The 20160-nt window shown below is 33.8% G+C and overlaps 1 protein-coding gene across 8 annotated transcripts in view; it reads left to right on the top strand.

Moving 5' to 3' along the window:
• The window catches only part of tty (tweety), a 189916-nt gene extending 170444 nt beyond the window's left edge, over nucleotides 1-19472 (top strand). For 6 of the 8 annotated variants that reach the window (XM_083125497.1, XM_083125493.1, XM_083125498.1 and 3 more), the window contains one exon: nucleotides 9031-19472. In XM_083125497.1, coding sequence (XP_082981623.1) covers nucleotides 9031-9172 — 142 coding nt within the window. In that variant the 3' untranslated portion in view covers nucleotides 9173-19472. Of the gene's footprint in view, nucleotides 1-6493; nucleotides 6547-9030 lie in introns of all 8 variants that reach the window. The other 2 variants (XM_083125496.1, XM_083125494.1) reach the window with 1 other exon arrangement.
• Nucleotides 19473-20160: the final 688 nt, after the last annotated feature.

Below are 20160 nucleotides of genomic sequence, written 5' to 3'. Positions count from 1 at the left end.
GTTTATGAAAGCTCTGATTCTGACCTGTGGGAAAGTTATGAAAGCTCTGATTATGATAAGCAAGGAAGTTTATGAAAGCTTTGATTCTGATAGTGGGAAAGTTTATGAAACCTTTGATTCTGATAAGTGGGAAAGTTTATGATAGCTTTGATTATGAGGTACCTTCTGTAATGTCAGCTTCAAAGTGATGAATCAGTGGCCAGCTCAATTGTGTTTCGTTCTCATTGTTTACTTTCAAACAAGAACCAGAGACACTGCAAGTTTCCAAAGCTATTGAAAGCACAGTTTTCTAAGCACACAGTTGCAAGTGCAAGGGTTGCTAAACAATCCCCTTAGGAGTGGATCCTCATGATAATGGGGGGGAAGTAGAAGTTGAGGGATTTGGGTACACAAACATGGCAACACGCAATGCTTGGCAATGTTATTTCAAGGCAAAAATATTATTTTTTATTCTTGTGAGTGCGAAAGCCTTGATTTTTTCCCTCAATTAATGTAGATGGTATACAAAATTTTAAAAAATGAAACAGTGCACAGAGTACGGACAAGAAACACAAAACCATTTTCTCCTTCAATCATGAGCATAAAACAAAACAAAAAAATTCAACCTGTAAATCAGACTTGAATAAATAGTATGTTGCATTTTCATTAATTTGTATGAGCACTATGTACATATGATTTTCATTGTTAATTTATCTTTTTTATTTTTAGATTTCTGCATGGCACTGCATAGTTCACTTGCCCAAAAAAAAAAAAAAATGTTTGAATGACAATAGCGAATTGAATGTGAGATTAGGGATAGTGGTGTGCATGATAGTTATTTGGTGAATCGTTGCTTGCCACATCTTGTTTCAGGATTTCAAATTTATGCGCACATTAAAAGAAAATCATCGAATCAAATGAGATTCCAAAATCTTTTACATGTTTATTCATATGGGTTTCCAGATGTCAGCACCATCTTAGCAGCCAATTTAACATGGTGGTTTTACTTCAGATTATGATTGCTTCATGTGAGCAAAGTACAATCATGAGTTAGGTCAATGTAAATGAGAAATGAAAAATCTGTGTGAGGTCCAAGGCATGCCAAACAGATCTCTGTTTGGTAGTATCTGTTCTTATTTTGTCTCATGATTGAGACCAGAGTTCACTACCTCTTGGAGCCTCTGAGAAAATGTTAGAGATGTGGTAATTCTTTAATTCTAGTAATTATGTAGGAAGTACTGCCACAAATTTTGTTCAGTCCCTTGATCGATACCTGGTGGAGGCACATAGTGGTTCAGATCCGACTTTAAACTGTAGATCTAGTTCCGATTAGCTTTTCTGTTCATAAAGTGGACTTAAAATGATGCAACTCTGCCACTCTCTTTCCAGTAATGAAAAATAATTTATCCCATCTCCCACTTTGAGATAGTCATTTTTTCTCTGATGGTAGGAAGTAGTATCGCATAGTGCAAGATTCGATTTTACACATTGCCCATATCAGCCATCTAAGTGGCTTAGTGCATTAAGCAGAGAACACATGTTATCATCACCAAAGGTTGCAGGTTTGAATCCCAGCTTGGACATGGGTGTTTCTTTGCAAGTGTCCCTTCATTTATGTCATCTAATCATAACTCAACCTCTATTGTTATAATTAGTCAAAAGTGGCAGAAATAGAAAAATTTAAAATTTAGCGATCATTATGGTCAGCGTGCAGTGTAATTCCTAAATGATAGTAAATCACCTTAGAAAAATTTAGCTTCAGTGGTTGTCATCAAGAATAAAGGGAAGGAATTGTTTACCCCATAAAAAAAATTTCCTTGAAATTTGGGGAATGTATCCTCATGATGTCAACACTGGTCCAGTTATGGACAGTCTATGATCCCCAAATTCATTCATTAATTGTAAACATTAAAAAAAAGGGAAATAAATTTAGGGGGTGATTGGCTTAAGATTAGTATTGTGACATGTAGTTTATGGCATGTTGTAAATGTATTTCAGCACCTTAGTGACATATTGTTTAATTTTTAGTTTTAGGTTCACTATGTCTTGTTTTAGTAGAAACAGGTACAAAATTGTTACACTTTTATGAAGAACACTCACAGTTTTGTGCAAGTACTGTGATTAGTGACAGAAATTATGTTAAATATGAAAGCAAATAGAATCTGATATTTCTATAAATATGCATCGAGTTTATGATTCTACCATTTTCTTATAACTCTTAAGAATATAAAGGCGTAACTCATATATTATGACTTACACGTCCTACCAATACCTCTGCCGATCTCCATTGCAGAGTGATTAGCAAAGCGTGCTATGACAACAAGTGCCCCGGATTCAAATCCCAACATGGTGTTCTTTGCAAGTGTTCCTTCATCACTTTCATCATATCATCACTCATTCTCATCATCATGATTAGCCAAAAGTGGCAGTGAAGTGATGCTAAATAACAAAACTCAAATAAAAAATATAATACAACCAATTAAAAATTAGGTCAAATTGCAACATGCCTTGTATTGTCTTCCAAATTTTTGGACTGAACTCTTATCTTTCTTCAGGAATAAAATGAAAGAAGACTCATAGAAAGGCTAAAACATGGTTAAAAATTCCCTGAAGAAAGAGCAAAGAGCAGTTTGAAAATTTAGAGGACAAAACGCTGCATGTGATTTTATCCCATTTTTAATATGTTGACGACAATGACATCGCAAACTTTTTTTTTTAATGAATACATCGAATGTTACTGAAACAAATAAATGTTGGCCTCAGCGGTGCGGTAGAGTTGTCATAGTAAGTGGTATGAAGCCAGAGGTTCCAGGTTCGAATCCTTGTCATCTGTTCAGCACCTTATTGGTCGCGATTAACTCAAAGATAGAAAAAGTAACATAAAATAATCGAACTAGAAAGATGGAATAAGTATGAACAGGTGCCAGTTTTGTACCTACCTGTATGTAAACATTATTTTTTCATTATTTATTATTTTTGTGTTATCCAACCCTGGGGAAGGGCTGCATGCTTTTGTTTTTACTGAAAGTAGTTTAGGCTCTGGCATGGTTGTTTTAACTGTTTGATACCTCCCCCACATTGATACACCCCATCAACCCTCTCTTTAAATTCAACCCCTGTATCATTTCAGCATCACCCCTTGTTCCCATTTATCCGCATCCCTTATTCCTAAGTCCAGAGCGAGGTAGAAAAATTGGTTCTTACTGTAACACTTAGCTTTTTGGTATCATTGTGTGGCACATTTGGTGCTTTGTACATTGCTTAAGATTCACTGTTCACTTTAGTATGTACAAGAACACCATAGGCTGTATGTACATAGTAATTAACAAAGAGAGTCGATTACTTCATTGAGGCAAAAAAGTTTTTTTTTTGTTAGCTTGTTCATATTCTTCAGGTAAAGTATTGTTGCGATATCAAAATTGATTTTTTAAGCCTATTTTCACTAACTTTTTTAGTAAGTTGAGATTAAGTAAATTACACTCCCTATAAGAATGTAAACTCAGATTTTATTGCTATATTTTTCCACCATACCAGTTGCCATCTTCTAATGCTGTGACAAATGATAGTTATATACAGATTAAGAATTCATTAATGCACAACATCACTAGTTCCTGATATCATAGTGGTAACGCCATCACTTTGTAATCAAGGGGTCCAAGGTTCAATACTTAGTGGAGACATATAGTGGTTCAGACCCCACTTTAAACTGTAGGTCGAGTCCTGATCAGCCTGTGCATAAAGTGCACTTAAAACAAAAACTCAGGCCAATTGTTAATAACTATTTGTTAATGCCCAAAATAGTGTTCTGAAGATTAGTAAACTGCAAGCAAAATATGTATCATGTTGGCACATGTGAGTTATGCATCGTGAAATAGTTTCGAATTCAGTTTTCAGAGAAAAATTGGGAAGATAGGCTTCCTTGATGGCATAGTGGTGGTGTGATCAGGAATCCCAGGTTCGATCTTCAATGGAGACACATTGCACAGTGGTTCGAATCTCATTATCAACGATAGGTTCAGTGCCGATCAGCCTAACTGAGCATATAAAGTGGCTTGGAACAAACTTTGTTAAACTAGAAAAATAGGAACGTGTGCGCAAGAAATGTACTTAATGCATAACAAATTGTACATGGTAAAAGTTATGCAGTGTTTAGTAAATTAGAGAATGTCTTACAGCTTGTGTTGGAAAATGCAAGTTACCCTCTACCTAATACAAGCTTATTACAAGCTTTGACATTTGACAAACTTCTTGTTCATGTCATTAGATCAAATGCAGTTGGGAGTAGAATGCAAATAGTTTTTGTTCATAGTCTCCAATACAAAAATTATAGATTGTAGCAGACTATGTAAGACATTTCAGAAAAACTAGCATATTAGTTAAACTGGATAAAATATAACCGATCAGTTAATTCTATGTTAATTAAGTACAACATTATTTTCTAATTAGATTTCTAAATGCATAGCTTCTCATGTCAGAATTGTTTAGTACAGACATTGACTACAGATTTAGTTTCAGTATGCAATGTTATAGTTGTTCATGAGATCTTTACATTACCAGGTAATAGCTGTCAAAAATATTTGTTATTATTCAGTACATTAGTACATTCATAACATTATTGTTATGAAGATAAAAATTTCTCCCACAAACTACAGTTATTATATTTAAAATATTACTTTATATTATTGTCAGTTTTAAGTGTACACCTGAATTTTTACTCATATATTATAAAAGCCGGTTGTTAGTTTTACCTATCCCACAAATGTTTCCAGTCTACATAGGTAATAGACCGAAAAATATTTGTCAAAACAAAGAAAGAATTTTTGCTTTCTCAATAAACTATTGCCCGATGAAGTGAATTGCTCTTCTTTGAAGTCAGCCTATATAGAAATATCTATCTTTAGTTTATATTGTTTTTCACTAAAAAAAAATCCATGAAATAAATGCCTCATCAAAGTAACTTCTGTTAACCATATGCAAGGAAGTTCAGGATTATATGCCAAAACATATTTATATATATATATGGTACCCATTTTAAAAATTTACTTTGTAAATGGAAGGGAACAAGGGCTTTAATGGATTGAAACAATTGTGTTAAGAAATTAAAATTTAAAGATGATTGTATTACATATTTTACACTCTCCCAATATTTTCGTTAAATATTTTTTCCTATTACATTAGAAATTCGTAATGCTCTTTGCATTATTTTTTGGTGAAAAGTTGTTTTTAAAGTTAGTGTCGCAACGTTGCCAGGTTTTTGAGTTACTGGAAGTTGATACTGGAAGAAACTTTATTTTTTCATTATTGTTATTTATTTTCCCCATTTCCTTAAAATTATTTGAAGGATTTTTTTCTCTTGAATAAAAGCAAAGTAAATAAACTTTCAATTCCCCAGTTAAATAAAATAGTTCATGTTATTGCAGATAGAAACAAAATTCACTATATCGAAGGAGGATATTTTATTTTAACAAAAATGTGTGTGAATGGGTAAAAATTTCTACGAAGTGAGGCATGGTGTTCTTGGAGTATATAAATTTGTCACAAACTTCTTTTCTTTTGATTAGATTAGTTCAGGGTTGCTACGTGGAAAACGGGGAAATGTCAGGGAATTTTGCAGATCGTCTGGAAATTACGTGCATTTTGGAGCCTGCAAGAGAAAAAGTTGCAAAATGAACAAGCAGTTCACTTCTCCTTCTGGATTTGGTTCTTATGATTCCACTCCCAAAAAAGATTCAGTTTAGAAACTTGTTTCTTTGTTATTATTCTCAGTCTTGAACAAAATTATGATTCCTTTGAATTTCTGTAATAAGTTTCACTTTTATCATAATAGATATTAGAAAGAATATCAAAGTAAAGCTTAGTCCAGATATCTGATTGATAACTAAAGTACATTGACAATATGATCATAATTATTGGAAAGGTTGGTGAAGATGAGGTTATCGTCTATTTTATAGATCTTAGTCTTGTTGGCATTTCCTATGGAATTCCTATATGCAACAAAAATTTCTACAGATGCTGTGTACTTATAAATATAAGCAAAAAAAGCAGCATTTTCTACGACAGTATAAATCTGCCAGAAAATGAAAAATTGTGTATGGTTTATGAACTTTTTCTGTTGTTTTTATATTGTGGAGATCTGTTATAGTGAAATAATGTACCTCTGTTACCTTAGCCTGAAGGCTAGATGCCCAATACATTTGATGCCGATTGTAATTTTACATTTTACTCTTCGAATTTTCACGTGTTCTTGTGTGTGTAGAATGAAATTTGCTAAAAAGTGAATATTCACAATAATTAACGGATTATATATATTGAATTGAAAAACACAAGGTTCAAAAGCAAAAATCATGATTATAAACATGTTTGGAAAAATTTCATTTTTGGACTGGAAAACCTGGAATTGTCAGGGAATTTCATAATCAAAAATCGTAGCAAACCTGTTGAAAGGTGGTCCTCGGTGAATTGGAAATGAGTGTCCAAACAAAATTATTAAATGAGTTAACTCTTCTGATTCCAGGTCTAGAAGTAGCACAGTTACATTACTGCATACCACTAGCAGTGGGCTAAATGGTTAGGTCATAAATAGTCTTAGATTAGTTAATGATTTCTTTTATTTGCTACTTTAGAGGCGATTAGATTGTTATGAGAGCCAGTTCTGAATTTTTTTTTTACAGGAATTATAGTTTTCTTCTTTCTGAGGCAGAAACGTTATGTTTGATTTTTCTTGCGTGAGCTGTCATGATTTTTTTTTCAAGTTCTTAGCTGATTTTTATTTCTGTTAAAGATGTTCGAAACGAACATTATTGTTTTAATTGAAATGACAGAACTATATTCTTAACAATGTTTCTAACAGTTTATATGTTTTGTAACTTTCATGCTAATACCATTCAATATTTATTCAAATCAAAACTGAAATAATTCAAAACAATTATGATTATGCTTCAAGTGCTTTTTGTTTATACGCTGCAAGGATAATAACAAAAATATGTAAGATGGGTTTTGCATGGTTATTTTGGGACTATTTAAAATAGTGCAAATTAAGATTGTGACTAACATAGCACTAGAAAATTCACTATTTTGAAATCGTTCATGCGACTTTTTGCTTTCTGTGTTGGTGTGTTGATTCAAGAAAAGAAGAGGATTTTTATTCATATATGAATTTTTGATACCTTTGCTTCAGTAAGACAAGTATAGATGGCATTTGATCTTAGGATAAATTCATTATTAACACTGTAGTGACACTCAAAAATGTTACTATTTATAGTAACAAAGATCCAATTGAAGATCATGAATGCCATTATTTGTATTGAAAAAGAAATTTATTTCCACTTCGGCAAAGAGCAATGAGGCTAATACATTTGAGCCTAAATATTTTCTCAAATACTTTTGCGAACAATGTAAAGATTTTATTTTCCTACAAGTATGCAGTTCAGTTGACTTTGATGAATTTTTTTACCAATATAAACTTTCATGCTCTTGAATAATTCAACTATACTATTCGAAACCACTATGTTGATCGTATTAATAATGGAGGCTTTTTTCTTTGTTTTTGTTCCAAGGAATACTATTTTTAGTTTTGTTGGCTATTTTTGGCTAACCATATTCATTTGATATACATGTTTTCAGTCTCACCTTCACCTGTTTTCATTAAGGCTCTTTGTTTCGTGCATTGTCTTTCCAACAATTGTTATGCTTATTATTGTTTTCAGCTTATACACTGTTACCAGTGATAGGGAATGCTGCCTGGGGGGGTAGTTTGATTTCTGCTGTCCTTTTCACTCACGTTTCCTGCATTACGTTGGATTCCAATGAAGATGAATGGTTATACTTAGATTTTCTTCCACATGTTCATAATCTGAAACACTGAAGCTTGTGGATTCTATTATTTTTATAGTTGATCTGATTTTCTTATGTGGTTACAATATTCCCCCACTCTCCCTCCTCTTAATCACATGCAAACAACATAAAGTACAAAAGGAGAAGAACCAAATGATAGTAAAAGTACAGTTTTGAACACAGATACAACTTTGAGCCACTTCCAACAAATAATTCAAAAGTATTTTCAGTTGTGAAGCAGGGATATGACTTTCTGTAGGGTTTCAACAAAAAATTTCTTTATCATCGCTTTGGAATATTGTCATATCCAACATTTTGCAAAGCCCTGAAGAAGAATATTTTTGATGAAATCCTACAGAAAGTTGAAGCCCTGCTCCACAACTGAAAGCACTTTGTATTGTTTTGTTTGAATGCTACCAGAACAATGCATGCATTCATATAGTTATCATGGACAGGAGGGAGAAAGATTGAAGTGCAGTTTACTAATGCTTGTTGATTTGCATGTCAAGGATATGGTGGTAATGTCGTCACCTTGTAATGAAGGGGTCCCGGACTTGAAATCTGGTGGAGGCACATAGTAGTTCAGAAACACTGTAGGTTCAGTCCCACCTGGGCATAAAGTGTACTTAAAACATAACTCAAGTTCGAATCAAATCAAAATTTAACTGTAACTCAAAGAACCCTTGTGTGAGCATGAGTGTAATCATTAGTTTCATTTAATCATCATTCATCCTCATTGCCGCGATAGCGATAGTGACATCTGAGAAGTACAAAAAACAACATGTAACAATTTGAAAGGTCAAACCAGTCAAGGTTATTTGTAAAATTAAATAATTACAAGTCGTAGTTTCCCTTTCGAACAAGCGTTGTTGCGTTACCAGCCAGGTTAATTCGGCTATAGCATCCAAAGTTTTGAGTGCTTACATCAGGGAATTCCTGGTTACGAGAGCAATGTATGCACTTGAAACGTTGAACACTAACACTGAATTAACCAGCTGGTAAGTCAAGAACACTAGTTCGAATCAGGTCATCACAAAAGCTACAGTTCGTATGTAGTTGATTCTTTGTGCAGCAAAGGTGTCCACTAGAGAACGTGGAAGTATATAGGAGTATTACTTACATAAGATGTATTATGTGCATAGTATAGATGAAATGATAAGAGTAACTCTTCCGGAGTATTTTCCTGAAGTGTTCATGTTGCTTTTTTCCACTCTTCAGAAATGGCCGCGCCCCCAGAGAGGAAAAGCCCCATCACGCCAGCTTTGGCGACGGATCTTCCACAATGCTTGGACCCAACAATGGGCAGTACCCGACTTTGAGCAAGCAGTGCAAGACGTTAGAGTCGTCAGATTTTTACTGAGAACCCCCTCGGCCTCAGTATCAGGTCAGTGAACTGTGATAGCCCATACGGGGCCAACTGATCTGAAATGGCACGCCTGACCCCTACCTCCTGTCGAGCAGGGTGCTGACCACGACGTGGTGGATGCCACCCGTGCAGTTCTGACAGGAAGAAATGTACAATGCCTTTGCAGCCGTGCTATCTGAATGTAATGGAAATATTTATCTAGTGACCGATTGGTAGTGAGAGGAATCTTTTAAGTGTATATAAAAAAAAAAAGATTCGTCTTTGATAATCTTGCATTTCAGTATAGCTGTTATCAGGAATACTAGGATTAAAAATGAAAAATTAAAAAAAAAATGGGAGTTTTGTGTTGTGCCGTGTTAGTTGTTTCATCAAGTGTGGTTCAAAACCAGTTGTTTTGAATCTGGTCCATACTAGCAGTGTGGAATGGTGGACATTTTGCAAGTATTTGCTCAGCAGAAATATTTTCCTGGTGCTAAGAAAACGGAAGCACTTCTACCAACATGCAGCAGCAGATTCTATCAGACGCTGCAAAGGTAATGGAGAGAGATGGCGGTAATTATAACAAGCTATCCACTACAGGTGAGTAAGCGGTCAAAAGCCAAACTGAGGTCGAATTAAAAAAAAACAAGAAAAAAAAACACTATCAACATTGAGACCAATTTCACAATGTACACAAGAACATGAAAATTTTAGTATGTAAACGAAATCATTTGTACATAGAAAATGTGTAATAACTGCTCCCCCATTTGTTTTTGTTTTAAGTGTTATATATATGTGTGTGTGTGTGTGTGTGTGTACATATATATAAATACATATATATATATTTCTTATTTATCAACTGTATAAAGAAAAATGTCAAAGGAGAAATAGTACTTCCGGAACTTTTGATATATTTTCAGAAATAACTTTTTTGGTCTTTTTTTGTTTTTTGTAGATATATTTTTTTTCCATAAAAATGGTGAAAATCATTGTGGATAGTATGCTGCATCTTTGTAACCATCTTAATTTAGTCTCTCTTAACACAGTGCTTGAATGACCATAAAAAAGATAGGAATGCGTGTATCTAAAATTGGACCTAAGGCAGTGTCCCTTGACTACTGACTCGATTATGAATTTTCAGACACTTGAAGTTTCTTCAGAGCTAAAGGGTTCTAGCACACCTGAAACTATAAATGACATGTCACATGATAAAAAATTGAGCCACGATGGTATAGTCAGTAAGGCATCTGACTGTCACGTTGGAGACCCGGGTTCGATTCCCAGGATTGGTGATCTAAGGTCAGATTTTTCTGGCTTTGTCCCCGCATGCAGAAGCTCTGAGGCTCACCCGGCCTCAAATAAATGGGTACCTAGGGGGTAAAGGCATGTTCAAGTTGATGTCACGCTGTTACTTGCCAACGTTGAACAACCAAAATTACACCTTCCCGCAGACATAGTGAGTAGTAACATTGGAATTGCTGCCTCTTCTATCTCCTGCAATCTACAAACCAACCCTGATGACTCTGAGATAGGTTTGACAGCTTGGAAAGACTTTTAAAGTGTTTGTTATTGTGTTTGCTAATTTATTTTGTGTGTGTAACTAAAATGTTGCCAGCTTTTGAAAGTTTTTATATTGTCAAACTGGAAATTATTATTGTTTTTAATTGCATTGTCTTAGATGTTTGTGCGAATGTATATAATCTCCAACAAAAATTATTAGCATACGTAGCCGATATGCTTCAGACAAATTAAGTCAAACATTTTTGTTAACGTTTTTCATGCATTCAGGCTATGTCATCATACTAAAGTTTTCTCATTTGTTAGCACACACCACAAAGTTCATCATAATTCAATGGAATCAGTTCATTATGAATATTTTAATCTAATTTAACATCTAGAACCTTACATTTTGTGTGAATGTTACACACAATGCTAGAATGCCTCAACAGTGGACCTAAGCATCCCTGTCATTTGAAATACAAGCAGGCCAAATTGAATTTGTATAATCTCAGAGTACTCATAACATCATGAAAATATATATTTATTGATGAGAACAACAAGAATTGGTGACTGTGTCGAGCGGAAACATTCTGAAATAGTTAGTGACAAGTTCGAGGCACTCCCACCTTATTTGTGGTCATATCAAGCCCTGTTTACACAGAATGCAAACGAGACTTCTAGTCAACTCATGCATACATTTTACACCTCAGAAATTTCAAATCTAACACCTGAAGTTTGGCATATATTTCCAGCTTAAATGAATCGCACATTTATAAACAGACAAATAAGTGCTCAAGCAATGTGATTGTAATTACAATGTGGTTTGTAGAATTGTCACAGGAACACATTCCCTTTTTTTTTGTGCCTAAGCTGAGTTGAAATCATGTATATATATTTTCACATTCTAGTTAGTTCCCATTGGTGAACAAATAGGATTATTATTATTATTATTTTAGAGATGCCTCTGAAATCAGGAAAAAATGTACCACGCAGATTTAGTTCTTAAATTTTTGTCTGGAATCTAATTCATCCTTTTTTTCCCAACTTATTCAAGTTGCATGATAGCACCAAAAAAATCACCAGGAAAGATGCAAGTGAGTGATATGTATGTGTGTAAACAATTGAAGAGCAAAGTAATTGAATTTGTATACTCTATGCACAAAGTAGAAATCATTGTAGAAAGTTAACAAAAATTAAAATTGCAACACATTTAAAAATAATTTTAAAAGTGCTGAATTGATCTGACAATTGAAAAAAATGTATGTAATGATTTCTGAAACCCTACACTTGATATACAATCAAAGTGAACAGAATCTTACATCTGTTCGAGGAAAATTATTCTAACCATTCATATTAAGTGCTCAATTTGAATTTCTCAAACTAACTCTTGCTCAATGCTATTCATAAAAGTATAAAATTGAATTACGCAAATATTGACAAACTTTGCTACTTGTGGCAACACTGCTAAAATATGGGATCTGAAGGTTTGAGGAGATAACCGATACCTCCTAGCATTTTAACACCATCTTATTTCAAATGTCTTGCCTTGTAAAATTGTATTGTAAACTCTATAGTGATAAATGAAATTTTGGTTAAATATTTTAGATGCAATGTTGATGTAACACTAAATCATTGAAAAAAGTTTTCCTCAAAAAAGATAATGAAATGATAGCCGACTGATTAATGAGCTCACAGTCACTCTTGGTCTATGCCATATTAGTGTACAGAGGTTTATCGGTAAAATTACTGATAGTTTTACTAAGTTTTATATTTCTGTAAATAGTTTGTGAATTTATTTAGTAATTTTTTGTCAGTATTGTTGTAGTTATGAATGTAAAGACAAAATTTGTGTACCTTTTATTTTTATATCATTTTTTTTTTAATTCCCAGATTTATTTTTCACTTCATGATATATCTTAGATAATTCTGTTTGATATATTTGGCATTTTCGATCAGATTGTTTGCACTAAATTGGTATTTCTAAAATAAATTCTGTATTGGTTCCAATTACTGCATTAATAAATTTATTTTTGGCCAATGGAGGTAATGTTACACAAAAAAAAAAAAAAAATTGTAGCCAGTTTGGTGATCAACTTATAATCTTGTCATCAAAGCTTCTAGTTTCGAATATCGACAGTCTTCAATTGCTTTTATCAAATCTCATTCATCCTCATCGCTACAGTTAGTCTAAAGAGTCAAAAAGGAAACTAAAATAAGAAAAAAATGCCAATAATTTGTTTATAGTTAATTTGATAAGATTTTAAAAGATGTGTGTTTATCAGAGTAACGTTAGGTTTCATATAATTATTCAAACTGATTTATGCCTATACATTTGAGTTTTAAGGGGAATTCACACCAAAGTGACAGGCGACACATGTCACTTGAGAATTTCTCCGGGCTTGTGCAGTCTGTCATGCCACTATGGTGTAAGACATTGCTGCCGATTGGCTCATTCCCAAGCAACATGTTCTATTGTATGTCGTTTTTCTACCTCTCTAGGTTAACTACAAGGATGAGGATGAATGACGAATTGGTGAAGTGGCTGAAGTAACAAGGCTTAGCGAGAATTCAGAATTCTTTCATAGCTTGCTACTCTAACCATTCTGCCACAAGGGTTTTAGATTGTATTGCTGGATTATATTTATAGAGTGGAACCCCGATCTTCCATTTTCCTGCATTATTTATTTACTCTTTGTGGTACCAATGGAGCAAAACGTTATAAAATTTTCTCTGATTTTACATTGTCCCGCATTTTCAGTTTTTTTTTCACCCTAGCCTCCTGAAAAATGCAAAATCAAAGTTCCACTGTAATAATGAAAAGCTTAGTTGCATAAACTGAATTGTTTAAGGCAGCAGGCATTTGAAATTTCAAGAATTTGTTGAACTATTAGACTGCACTCCAGGTTACTAGGCACAAATAAATGCTTCTCTCTCTTTTTTTTACACCAACAGTAACAAAATAAGTAAAGTATTTTTGTTTGTTTTTGATGTACAAAGGGAAAATAATTCATTTTTTGTACCTTTTATATTAATGTAACATCTTTGAAAGTGTACTATAGAAACATGTGATTTTGAACTATGTATATTCCTGAAATCTATTGATATTCTCGGATAAATACTTGCATACTGTGTACATTCCACAAAGGCAGGGCACATTGGAGATCCTTTATTTTCAGGCCAACTGCTGGGACCAATGAGCCCCCTCCCCTTGTCCCTTCCCACGTCAAGTGACAAATTGATGCAGAGCTAAGGAAGTATGAACAAGGAAACTTGATAATTCAGATTAAATTGTAAGAAAAACATTGTAGAAAATGCATGCTTGAAAAAAAAGGGGATGGAAACTTTTCTACTCCAGTCCCGAGTTCTTGCAATACATTATAGAACTACTTACTAGGTTTCAAATTTTATACTCCAAATTAAGATTAAAGAGTCAAAAATGTTTTACTCATGAAAATCCCCAAAAGAACACATGTGTGTGGGGGAAGGGGGGAGATAGAGAGTTTGTTTTTTAGGAAGGTGCAAACGTAAATTCAGTGCCAATGACCATAAATTACCTTCGGAAAAAAAATTGAGGGGATGTTGAGAAAAATTCAAGGAAAAGTTAAGGTCTGTAGATAAATCACTGGTAGCACCTTTTCAAATATTTATGTACCGTATTTCTTCAAATCTAAGGCACATTTTTTTTTTTTTTTAGTTTGTTTTTGGATATTGAAAATGTAGATGCACCTTGGATTTGCTACTGTCTTTGATCCAAGTATATATATGTATAAATATACCACGGTATTAGTGTAATATAGAATGGAGTATATGCCAATTACTGTAAGCAAGTTTTTTTACTTGGCATTTTACGGAAATACTGGAATTGATAAAAATCACCCTCAACGAAATTTCTTGCCTTTAAACTTGTGTTACAACAGTGAGCATTTCACAACAAGGAGTTAGTCTATTTTAGCTGTTATTGTTCAAATCGTAAATATGAATGCTAATGGCAATATCATTAACAGTAAATGTAAGAACAATCTAAAAGTAATACTATGCTATTCTAATAAAGTACTGGCATTATGTACATTTGTCGACCTTAAATTGCAAGCATTTTTTTTTTCTTAAAAGCTGAAGCATTAAGGTGCACCACACCTTAAATTAGAAGAAATGCAGTATCTTGTAGCAATAGACCACATCCTCAGATGGAGACAAAAGAACGTTTTCAACTGAGAGTGATGCCTCAAAATAGGCAATAATTTGTGTCTCAAAAGCATTTTCTATCTCCTACTCTTTTTCTTTTTTAGCTCTATTTGTCCCCTTTCCTTGTTTTGTTTGTTTGTTTGTTTTGTGTGTGTGTAGGTGTGTGAGAGAGAGAGAAAGGGGGGGGAATGAGAATGAATGCACGAGATGAAGTGAAAAAATTCCTCAGTAAGATGCGAGCAGGCTTGCCTATTAAATCCCCAAAGAAGAAAGCCACAAGCCATTAGCTACAAATAATATATGAAGTGGACAAGTTCCTAAAAACCATACTATTTTACATTGGAAAATTCTTCCGTAAATACATTCCCGTATAGATCCCTCCAGTTTTCTGGGTTTTTTTCTTCTTGTTTTAAATCTGTGAATATTGAAAGAAAACTTATTTAAAATTGATTACTTCAAATTGTAATTATTGTTAACACTTCAACTAGATAAATATAAGGAAATTGCCATGATTTAAACTGAACTTACGCAGTTTCACCGTAACCAAAGAGAGAGACGCCTCTTCTCTATTGCCCACGCAAGCAATAGAGAAAACTGACCTTACTTTCTCGTTTCACAAATCTGAATTATTGAAGATTTCCTTGTACATAAATCAAATAGCAAACTAACCTTGATTGTGTCGGGGGACAATTAAAACTTTTAATACAGGAACTCAAAGAACAGGGGGTTCATAAAACAAAGTTACGTTGCGACACCATTTTGAGAGATTACAAAATGTACCTTTTGAACAAAATCATTGGTGTCGAGAACACATTTTGCAATAGAGCGACATGTGCCAAGTTTCTTGTACTAATGCAGACTGTTTCTCTACCAAGTGAGTGTTTAATTTTTACAGACTGCTTTCTAAAAATAGAACTTGATGTAACCAGCATTATGTGTACATACAACTAAGAAATAACATAACAAATATTCTACAGTCATGTCTTTATATGTAGAATATATTGTACAAGTACAAGATTTTTTAAAAATACTTGTAGCACACCTTACATTTTGTATATCCTATATATATATATAATCATATATATATAATTCTCTGGTAACACACAAGATGATACATAAAAAGTAGCCTAATTCATAAATTGCTTATAGTGTTTCGAGAACTTTTTTTTTAAAGTGCAAGGACAATTTCTACTTTGTAAGTGAAATTCGTGTTTTGGAAATCTTCAGAACTTTTTCAAAGAATAATGTAACTATTGCTCATTCTAACAAAAAAAAAATAGTGCAAATTTAGGAATAGTATTAATAAATCAGGACACTTTCTTCTTTTGTGTAAAAACTTGCACAAAGTGGCAATATGATTAGTGTGACAATAACATAACAAGTGTAAACAATTTTTTTTTCCACCTGAGGTGAAGTTTCTGCCATTTAGTTCTTCAGAGTTCTATATATATGTATATCAGTTATGTCACAAAACATTTGTTGTTTTTTTTCAGCTAGTCAAATATTTAAAAAAAATGCTTTGGATGAGCATAAATATATGCAGCTTGTTAATGTTGTTTATAGGATATTGAGGTAAATATACCATGTGTTATCAGGTGATATGGTTCTGTGAAAACCAGAAAAAATGTATGGGAAATTTTAATCATAATATTCCCACAGTGGCCTAAAATGTTTGAATTAACAGTACAGTTTCTTTTATTGCGTATATTTGGTATACAGACATGTAATTGAATTGACTGACATTATGTTTGATGGGTGTATGAAAATTGTAGAGTAAGTACGTTTTTAACACTTATACAGGGTAATGGAAACAAACTTCAAGAGGTGTTTCCTGACAGGACAAGGAACAAAATAGTCCATGTGTACATATGTCCAGAAATGCATGTGTTCCGATATGGCACCGCCCTTTGTCATGCCTGGAGTCCCTTGTAAGAACACTAGTTGCCTAAAATGGGGAAAAAGTATTTTCGCAAATGGATCAAAATTCACATTTCCAGGTGCTCAAAATATGTATTTTTGGTGTTTCGGGAAATTTCGTAAGAAACAAAAGAACATAAAGGAAATGTGAAACGTCTACGAGACTCCTATCCACCGCAATCAGGCCTGCCTCGGTGACCTAACTGTTGTCCATTACTTTCACTTGCAATTCTATGCATGAACTACCCATTGCATGCATTTCTCTCTGTCCATGTTGGGCAACTAACGCTCTTATAAGGGATTCTCGGTGTGACAAAGGGTGGTGCCATGTATGTCGTAACACATGCATTTCTGCACATATGCTTACATGGACTTTTTTGTTCCTTGTCCTGTCAGAAATCACCTCCTGAAGTTTGTCCTCATTGTTCAGAATCACCCTGTATATTACAGGATCTCAAGCTCTTAAAGATGTGGCAGAAAGAATGAAACAAGAGGCGCAAAACCAAAAAAGATAATTTGAAAAGAATAACGAAGCACAATAGTAAAAGCAGTGTGTAATGCAAGTCCATAATGCAACTAACAAAGGTTATAGAAGTCATATTCATTTAAACACTGAAGTTAATATGTTCGTCAGTGTCCATTTTCTAGTCACATTGTTTCTTGCATATGTTTAGTTAACAGCCTAATTTATTATATAAAGTATAGTGAGATTTTGCTGGGTTTTAACCATAAGAAAGATGTAAATAAAAAAAAGTTGAGCCACTGTGGGATGACATTTTTGCCATGAATTTTCCATGAACAGACATTGGTAGCGAACACATGTCCGTATCTTCTTTTTTGCTTAGTGTGAACTGAAAAAAAAAAAGTGTATACTTGTGTGTTTAAATCAGTCAGTATACTTGTGTAGTTAAATAAATGTATTAAGGATGAGAGGCCTGGATGATCTTTATGCTCACGCTATGCTCTGCTTCAAATGAGCAGAAGCAATGCTAGCAGCTACTACAGATTGTGATAACATCAGATGTTCATGATACCAAGTGTTACGCATGTTTTTCAGAGTGATATATTTTTCCTTATACGTAGTAATGTTTCTTTCTGTTTTGTGCTGGGAGATAATTCAGATATACCAATTGAGATGTTCTATCTTTTGATACTACGGATCAGAGCGTGATGCATTAGCTTGCAATCTTCTATTCAAACAATATTTCCTAATTCTGGTACTTGCATGAAATGTTGGAAAAAGTAAAGAACTGTAGAATATGAACAGAGATTCATAAACACATGAAAGTTGTTGCTTTAGAAGTTCAGGAGTGTCTCAAAATAAAATATTCACTCAGGTGAGGTGGATTTTGGCTGCCTTCCCTCCCAACTTTCCACCAGTCATCAATAAAAAAACCTCATTATTTGTGGCTTTAATGAGGAAAAATAATAGCCTTCAAGTGCTACGGTCAAAGAATGTATTTATTGTAGGTAGGTATTTATTTATTTAATACCTAATAACAGTAATCTCTTAGCTTAAATTGCTACATATTAATTTTGGATACAAAAATCCAACTTTTTTTTAAAAAAAAAATGCTTATATAATCAAAAATAAGGTTGTGGTGCTGCTCAGATGGGACTCCCTGGTTTCACACACCCAGGAAACAGTCACCCGCCCTCTATGCTGGCCCTGTGTAAGCAGGTAAAATATCTCCAAGCAATTGTGCAGTTACTTTAAGGTAATTACTCTGGTTAAGATCTATTGGGTAAAATATGAATGATGTGAAACTAGTTTGCAAAATTGTCAACAGATGGCATCAATGTACATTTTGGAATATGTGATCTTTTCTTCAGCATATAAACTTTATGGCTAACCCCCCCCCCCCCCCCCACCAAACTTTTAAAAGATTTTTCTCGAACGACATGTACAAAGTTAATAAACAATGTAAGTAACTATGTGTTTCAGTGCAGTAATGGAATGAAATGCCAAAAAAATAAAAGTTGTACCTGAAATTCACTCATCTGATGTGTCCAATCGGGAGACTCTTCTCAAGGAAAAAGTTCCGACATGCTTGGGACCTAAATTGTTACAAAAGTACAGTAATAGCTACATTTATCTTGAGGAGTCTGCAAAGATATGACACAAGTTGAAAGCCTGAAGGTTAACCTAAAAGATGTTTTTTGCTGCTGCTATGATTTTGTTGAAGCAAATCTGGGCAATAGTTTGTTTTTAACACCAGAGGGTATCTTTGAGCTTACTAGATAGTTTGTAATTTCTGTAGCGGTCAGAGAAACTACGCTCAAAAATATGCACGAAAGATAAATTATGTTCTACTGAAAGTTAAACTGATCATAGTAATTCCGTTAGGATGTGCATTAAAAGTTTACTTTTTTTTTTTTGGCGATATTCCCAGTTGGTATCCATGAATTTCTCCTTTTCCTTGTAGAAATTTGGTTGCTGCAAACAGCTCATTTGATGTGTAAATATTGTGTAACTAGTTGTATTTATTTTTGTCGTAGTTTTTACCAATGTAAAATTATTGTATAAAATATATTATTTGCAAAGATGAGAAAAACACAGAAAATCTTTTTTATATTCTGGTTGAAGTATAATAATACTACCCATCACTTAGTTGGTTTTTCTACACTTGTATTGTTCCTCTCGAGAGAAGAGTTTGTCATGTTCCATCTTTTATACTGTAAAATTAAATTTCATTAAATTGATATTCCCTGCTGTGTTGAGTGTTTTTATTTCATGTGCGACATAATGTTGGTGTTACATGACACAAGTGCCCTTTCAGCCCCGAAGTCACCCAAACAGCTTTACATTGGCTGATGCATAGTCATCACATGGAATACTACCGCCTCCATTTTCTGGCTATTGAGACTCGGGTCCACTGCTATTACTTACAAGTAGCTCGCATCAAGGCTTGAACCCAGTGTTGCCACGCGAAAGAAGATATCCCTTTTTGCAGTGAAATTTGGTCTGTTACTTCTCAGAATAAAAGAGAGAGAAGAGGACCACACTCCTTTGAGTATAATCCTGTATTTCAATTTTTTTTTATCCTATGTTGCTTTTCTACATTATTGGTAAATAGTGACGATGGGCATAAATGTGTGTTTGTTTTATCATGCCCAACCAGAGTTCAAACCTGAAACATCTGGCCTGGAAGCTAGCAGGCTCACTGTAACAGGGTGTCTACAATTTTGTAAAAATGAAATTCCATGACTTTTCTAGACCAAATCATTAGGCCAACTAGTGTACATGTCTGGAAGAAGGTCATTATATTTCAACTAAATGCATGCTTAGAATCTCACTAAACATAATATTGGAATATCTACTTCACACGTAAAGGTAACAACAAGTAATTGACTGTTGGATATGGCGAGGGAAGCAAGTATCAGGGGGTGAGTTAATGTATGAA

This window comes from Lepisma saccharinum, chromosome 7, assembly GCF_977018435.1.
Source record: "Lepisma saccharinum chromosome 7, izLepSacc3.1, whole genome shotgun sequence".
In the NCBI taxonomy this organism is placed as follows: domain Eukaryota; kingdom Metazoa; phylum Arthropoda; class Insecta; order Zygentoma; family Lepismatidae; genus Lepisma; species Lepisma saccharinum.
This window is presented reverse-complemented; position numbering and strand designations above follow the sequence as displayed.